The sequence below is a fragment of the Grampus griseus genome, assembly GCF_964374135.1.
Source record: "Grampus griseus genome assembly, chromosome: 5".
Taxonomy (NCBI): Eukaryota; Metazoa; Chordata; class Mammalia; order Artiodactyla; family Delphinidae; genus Grampus; species Grampus griseus.
Window position 1 is genome coordinate 36,683,638 of NC_138998.1, and position 7,706 is coordinate 36,691,343.

At 40.8% G+C, this 7,706-nt stretch overlaps 1 protein-coding gene across 1 annotated transcript in view; it reads left to right on the forward strand.

The window, feature by feature from the left end:
- The window catches only part of LEKR1 (leucine, glutamate and lysine rich 1), a gene marked incomplete at its 3' end in the record, with an annotated part of 265,325 nt that extends 258,514 nt beyond the window's left edge, over positions 1-6,811 (forward strand). Inside the window, exon 12 of the mRNA XM_082654392.1 lies at positions 6,398-6,811. Within this exon, the coding sequence (XP_082510518.1) occupies positions 6,398-6,811 (414 nt within the window). The remainder of the gene's footprint in view (positions 1-6,397) is intronic.
- Between the last annotated feature and the right edge of the window lie 895 nt (positions 6,812-7,706).

The following is a 7,706-nucleotide window of genomic DNA, read 5'->3' on the forward strand; positions in this document are numbered from 1 at the left end:
GATGTGTATTTGCTTTCTTTCTTTACAACAGCTGTTTTTGCTGTTTCTGTTGGTTCACCTGACCATCTCTTGGCATCCTGGATCTGTTTTTCTTTAAAAAACAAAAAAGGAGAGTATATATGTTTCTCTATAGGATCACATACATAGAGAAATGTCAGGAAAAAGTGAAGGGAGAATTTTCCCCAAACTATTTACAGTGGTCACCACCGGGGGATAAGAAGAGATGGGCAGAGGTTTCACTTCTTATAGCTTTTTAAAATTGGGGGGATTATGGATGACTTTTAAATTTTTTGGTGTTCTGAATATTTTCCAAATGTAAAGCCTATTTAAAAAAAAAAAAACCTATTTATTTAGGAAAGTTTACTAATACATCTGGTAAGGATGGGTCTAATTAAAATTTAGGAATACATACATTTGAAAACATAAATAGCTTTTCTGCAAGAGGGATTTGCCTAGTTTTAAGATATGCATTTACTGTATTTCTGTATTTATTTGATATAGAGAAAATGCTACACATTTCTCTGGTAACTCCATTTATGAGAAACCAAAGTTAGTAAATTAAAAAATGAGTAGCTCTCAATTTGGGCCTGAGTAAAGAGAACATCTGAGTCTTTTCCAAAGAGTAAAGGGGTAAATGGGAGGTTCTCTAACTTCTGGCTCCACAGGGAACAGGAGAGGATGGGTTGTAGGTGCGGAGGGGCTGTTCCTAGGGTTGGTTGGCAGGGGTAGAGGGCTCAGATTGAGGATCTCCAGTCGTGGAGAGGCAGATCTAGGCAAGACTGTCTTCCACGTATTGGAGAGTCAGCCCTGATGCAGAGTATGGATGACAGAAATTTGACAGAATGAGGAAAAAATACAGAGAAATTGTTTTTTGTTGTAGTTAATTAATACTAATTACGTCTCAATTAAAGTTGGCTTACTGACTTAGAAAGTAAATTCTGAACACTGTGTCTTCATGGGCTCTTCCTCTCCATCCTCAAAATCCGCTCTTGAAGCCTATCAGTCCAAGGGAGTATTGCCCTCTGTTTCTACTTCTGGTTTGAAGTCTGCCATAGTTACTTCACAGTGTCCATTATGTTTGCAAGCACTGAAATACAACTTTAAGAACACCTGTCTGACATCTGTTTTGCTTCTTTCCTGGAAATTTATTCAGATTCTCCTTCATGCCTTTCCAAAGGGCCATTTCCACTGTTTTTCTGCAGTGTTTGGGGCTGATCAGATTCGTTGAACAGAAGCCTTAAATGGAAGTTTGGGCACATCCTTTGCTAACTCCTACTCATCTTTCTGGTTTCCACACCTTTTCCACAGTCTCCTTTCGCCTCAGCTCCCCACCCAGTTGGCCAGCCTAGGATAGATCTAGTTTGGGTTGGTGGAAACTGTAATCTGATCAACGCATGACTGGTTCAGACCTAACTGGGTGTGATAAAGCATAAACAAAGGCACCCATCTGTGCTTCTTTTTCACTGAGGACTTGCCTTCCTGGCATGTTCCCCCCAAATTATGCTAAATACAGCTGATTGCCATCACAAATGGAATTCTCACCTTCAGAATGATCAAGTTACCCAGCAAAGCTTTCTCTTGCTTCTTCCACTGTTTTTGGAATTGAAACCAATCCAGCTGTCTCTAAGGATAAAAATGAAAACAAACATAAAAATAAACCACTCTTACATTGCAAAGAGTGGGGAAAATTGGCCATTTTTTAATATTAGAAATTTCAAACAGATGGTGAGCTAATTTATATTTTCATTTTGAAATTTACTTTCCCAGTGGGAATGCAATTAAGCCATATTTTAAGTCCATTCAAAGTGGCCTTCATCTGAAAATGTTGTAGACATATCTATAGATAATGCTCTCAACCAAATGGCAGAGGTTAAGGACCCAGGAATGCTAGCTCCCCCTCTCCTAGACCACCCTAACCAAGGGGCCCTCGGGATAGGAACCTCCTCCATGAAAACTGGCCTCCTATCCTCCCTGCCTCCCATCCTGCCCCACTCAGGGCTACTTTCTACTGAGCTGGCAAAGCAATCTTCCTTTGTTGCAGATTTGACAATGCCAGCCCCCTGCTTGAAATAAACCTTTCAATGACTCCATGTGGCCCTCAGAATTAAGTTAAAACTCTAATATTTGTAGGTTGTCAAAGTCGTCCTTGATCTGATCCTGCTTATTCCTGCCTGCCTCAGTCCTGGTCTCTCCTCCCATTCTGCACTCTGCCCTTGAGTCACACTAAGCCATGTGTCATCCCGAGATGTGACTCTCCCTCTCTCACTGCCAGGAATTTGTACTCACTGTCCCTCTTCACCTGACTCATGCCTCCCTTTCCATTTTGACTTACAGTCTAGTTGCAATCCAGTGATAAAACTATTTTACCATGCTAAAATATGGCCAAGATACTTTTACCTAAAACATTTAGGATGCTATAGCTTCACTGATTATACTCATGTTTGCCCATGATTTTCAGTCTTACTGAACATATTCCATCTTAGACATTTTCCTGTGTTGTTCAGTGAAAACACGTATTAAAATTCTGCAGCAACACAACCTTACAAAAAGATCAACAACCCCAAAAGACAAACATTTTGCCTAAATTGCTGAAAGCGATCTAACCATGAGTGAATGATTCTTTTCCATATATGATGGAATTTTCCACTAATGTGTCTCCTTGACTCTGGCCACATCCACGTGTGCTCTTGTCATGCCTTGTCACACACACTCCACCTCTGAAATAGCAGTCCCCTAAACTGGATGTGTTCTATTTCCATTTGTTTATTCCATGATTAAATAAATTCTAACATCTGAACTACATGTTGTACAAAACTGAGTTATAATCCAGATTTTAAAGGAGGAAGTAATGGTAGCAAAGGATATACAGATATTGTAAGACTCATCTGAGATTTCATAGTGTTTATGACAAAGATAAAAATAGAAGTCCTATCTTTGGATCCTGTTCTCAGTTTAGAGGTTCTCCTGGTTTGGGGAATAAGAGAAAAGAGAGAATTTGTCCTTTGTTCTGGAAACTAATAGCCTTGAAGAAGGATGAGTTCCAGAGCAGTGGGCCCCAGACTAAGATGGTCAGCAGCTCTTCCAAAATTCAATCTGGAGTTGACAGGTAGAATGGGTGCTCCCACTGTACTTGTTATGGGGACATCTTTGGGTTTGCTCCACCTTTCCATTTCCTCCTTCAGTGTAGTGTCACTTGCCCAAAATAGCTTTTAACTGACTTGCTTTATGGATGTTTTCCATAGAGCACTACTCCTTTCCTTTGAGACTTGAATTTATTTATTTATTTATTTATTTATTTATTTATGGCTGTGTTGGGTCTTTGTTGCTGCGCGCGGGCTTTCTTTAGTTGCGGTGAGCAGGGGCTAGCTACTCTTTGTTGCGGTGCGAGTACTTCTCATTGCGGTAGCTTCTCTTGTTGCAGAGCATGGGTTCTAGGCACGTGGGCTCAGTAGTTGTGGCTCATGGGCTCTAGAGCACAGGCTCAGTAGTTGTGGCACACGGGCTTAGTTGCTATGTGACATGGGAGATCTTCCTGGACTAGGGTTCAAACCCGTGTCCCCTGCATTGGCAGGCAGATTCTTAACCACTGGGCCACCAGGGAAGTCCCTGAATTTAATTTTAGTAAATGGATTGAATTTTATTTTTCTTTTAATGAGAGCCGTTGTCATCACATCACCCATCATTTTATCCTTCCATATTTGTGTATCTTTTATTCATGTCACCCATTTATTGACGGCATTGTTAACTTCTATAATTTTTTTCTTTTATATATTCACATAAAGTGAACTCTTTCCCATGGCTTTCTTTTTTTGTTTGTTTGTTTGTTTTTTGCGTTATGCGGGCCTCTCACTGTTGTGGCCTCTCCCGCTGCGGAGCACAGTCTCCAGACGTGCAGGCTCAGCGGCCATGGCTCATGGGCCCAGCCGCTCCGCGGCATGTGGGATCTTCCTCAACCGGGGCACGAACCCGTGTCCCCTGCATCGACAGGCGGACTCTCGACCACTGCACCACCAGGGAAGCCCTCCCATGGCTTTCTTAATCAAGAGAGTTTTTATACTAACTTATTTAAAGCCCTGTAAATCTAATCACTTCAATACATTTTGCCTGTTTACTAGTGGGGAACAAAATGCATTGATGCTTTTTCCTTTTAAAAGAAAGTTTAGTTTAAGTTTAGAAAAGTTGGGCAAAACCAGATGTGATGTCTTACTGTTTTTATTGCTTCAGTGTTCTGGAACAAAATGGCCCCTGCATGCTTGATATAATTAGACAATTAATTTAGGCCTAGGCAGCTTGGAGCCAGGCTCTGGAGGCAGGCAGGGGCCCCACCATTTCAAAGCTGGGTTACTCTCAGCAAGTTACATACCAGTGTGATCTTCAGTGTCTTTCTTTGTCAAATATAATTGTTGGGAGCAAGAAATGAGATGACACCTAACAAGGCACTTTATTAACCTCTTCTCTAGCCCTCCCTCTCCTGCCTTTTTAACAAGTATTTCAGGAAGAGTTAATGAGAACCAGATGATAAAGCCACAAACACCATCCTTGGTCTCCTGTTCCTCCAAAATAATAATAATAATAATAACTGGAAGCAAGTAATTAATCCCCATGATTTGAAAAAAAAATGTGAATATATGGCTCATATGTCTATTACTAATATATGTAAATGATGAGGCTTTGTTTGACCCAGACATGCCGCTGATTTTATAGAATATTAGTGTACAACGGTTAATCTGAAATTGCTCCATATTCTGCAACTTTAATTACCAAATTTGGAATCGGATGGAGTTCTGACCATAATCACAAGAAACTCAAATACAGGAAGATGCTACTTTCCCTGATGCTTTGTTATTTAGTTCCACTGACAGCAGATTAGTCAGTAAGCCCTTAGGAGGATGCTTTCCACTGAGCCTCAGACTTGCGAATGCCTTGGCTGTTTTTACAAACAAGCTAACCTGATAGAAAGTCATTTTCAGCTGAAGAATCCTACAGCACAGTCTCTTGAATTGTGTTTACTTATTTGGATACCATTTTGAAGTGTTTACTTTCAATCTCTTTTTTGACATCCTGCAGCCATGAATGTCAGGACATTAGGGAGATCCAAGACCTAATTCTCACCACGGGGCTTGAAGTAATTTTGATGAATTCCATAGATGAAAGATGGCTATCATTCTTCAACTAGAAATGTAGAGTCTCATCATTTGAAGAAGTTGCAATGATCTCTAGTCTAGTCACACGCTTGAAGCTTAAATTTGCTCCAAAACCTCCCTGTCAAGTGAGATTCAACCCTTCAGAGTATCCTTGGACAGCTCTGGCTATTAAAAAATTCTTCCTTCTCTTAAACCTCATAGCTTCCACCCTTGGCTCCAACCAATGTTGGGGACATAAAAAGCAGCTCTGCTCAAACTTACGATGCTGCAAACTTCTTGAGGGCAGGAACTGTATCCACTACAGCTTCTAGTAACTTGATACATGATTGCTGAGTGGAGTTCAAAGCAGATTTTGTTCTTTATTTCAATATATATCTTACAAAAGAGCAGATCATCAGTATATTTAAGTTCTACTGAGAAAGCATCACATAAAATTACTGATTTTATTATCTAAATGCTAGAGCTGATATATTTTATTCTTTCAATTTTATAATTCAAGCAATTTTTATCTGTCACGTACTGCAGTTTCCCTTCATTATAAAATAACATACTTGGGACTTCCCTGGTGGCACAGTGGTTAAGAATCCGCTTGCCAATGCAGGAGACACAGGTTCGAGCCCTGGCCTGGGAAGATCCTACATGCCGCAGAGCAACTAAGGCTGTGTGCCACAATTACTGAGCCTGTGCTCTAGAGCCTGCGAGCCACAACTACTGAGCCCGCGTGCTGCAACTACTGAAGCCCGTGCGCCTAGAGCCCATGCTCCGCAAGCCCCCGCTTGCCAAAACTAGAGAAAGCCCGTGCACAGCAATGAAGACCCAACACAGCCAAAAAAATTAATAAATTAATAAATGTGTTTAAAATAAATAAATAAATAAAATAACATACTTAATTGCACTACAGATATTAACTACAGATGTCACACGTGCAGGACAGACTGTCTCAGGCCCAGAGGGGTTGAAACCCCACTGAAGTAGGCATTGGACATTCTGAGTTCTAGCACCAACTCCACCACTATCATCTGAGTGACCCTGACTCTTGGTTCCTCTTCTGCAAACTGTGAGGGTTGAAGCAAATGTTCTCTTAAAGTTCTTTCCAGCTTTACAGGTCATTTGCATTTTTGACTTATTTGTCCCTGTCAAAGAACATAGACCTCTGATTTCCAGTTTAGTTCTCAATTTATATTGCCAGTAACTATCCATATGTACACCGTTTAAAGCTAGGGCTGCTTTTTCTTTCCTTTTTTTCATTGCAGAACACTTTTCTTCAGGAAACAGTGCGTAGAGAGTGTGAAGAGCGCTTTGAACTGACGGAGGCTTTGAGTCAAGCCAGAGAACAGCTCCTGGAGCTCAGGAAGCTCGGCGGACTGTCACCCCTATCACCAGGCTCCCTCAGCCAGGGAAGCCTAACCTCCTCTGTTGCAGCTAGCAGCAGTCAGGGAGAGAAGAGGCTCGCAAGACTGAACTCCGAAATGAGAATCAAAATCCCCAGCCTGCACGGAGTGTCGAAACCCACCGCTTCCCCAGCCTCAACTCAGCCCAGCAGGGTCAGCAGCTCAGGTTTGCCCACCCTCCCCCAGCCACACCCTCCCCGGGGTCGAACGTCTTCAGTCAGTGAGACCCGGCAGAGACTGGCTGTCATTCTGCAGAGGAGACTGAGTCAGCAGTGATGGAGCCAAAGTCAGGAGCAGCTCCACACAGCATGCCTGTCTTTCCCAGAGTCCAGAAACTCACTGTACCAGGATGAAAAGGATCAAATTACTACCACAGATTAAGAATGCATACTTACAGATATTTTTAACAAGACAGTTGGAAAAGCTAAAGAATTGTGAAACCACATTTTCCAAGAGGCCTTTGAAACTGCAACAGATAATGAAGTTGTTGGTATTCCAGAGGGCCAATTTCTATATTTATGTATTGTGTGTTTCGATGTGCTCTATGAATATGCCCTTTTAGAGATCATAGGTAAAATTTTTCACCCATAGCATCTTTTCTACTTTTTTGCACTATTACAAGCAGATCTACTTCCACAAAATAATAATAATAGATTTTATTGGTTTTGTTGGTGTTTGTTCATTTGTTTGTTGAACTGAATAGGTTAAATAGATGTAATTAGTATTCCAAATAGAAAATGAAAGGACTTAATCCTTAATTTGATAATTTTAAAAATGCTTATTCAAATATTAACAAAGTTCTTCATAATCAAAACTTTCTCTTTTTCACCTCACAATCTAACTGGTTAATCTAATTTCTTTTTAAGTGTGGTCAGAAGTAATGATAGGTAATCTTTGGGAAGACAGTCTGGGAACCTCTAGAAAAAGGGACAGAAACTCCAATTCAAGAAAAAAGTGGTTTATTTCTCAAACTATAGAGATTATTTTCGATAACAAGGAGGCTGGCCATGGAAATATTACTTGGTAGAGATTTTCTGCATTGAATGCTTTTTGGTATTCCAGGTCAGATTTTGGTTTTAACTAGTATTCTGGAGCCATTGTGTAGAGAACTAATTCAAGACAGTTTAGTAGATGCACGTAGTGCTAATTGGGGATTCAAATTGTATTACCC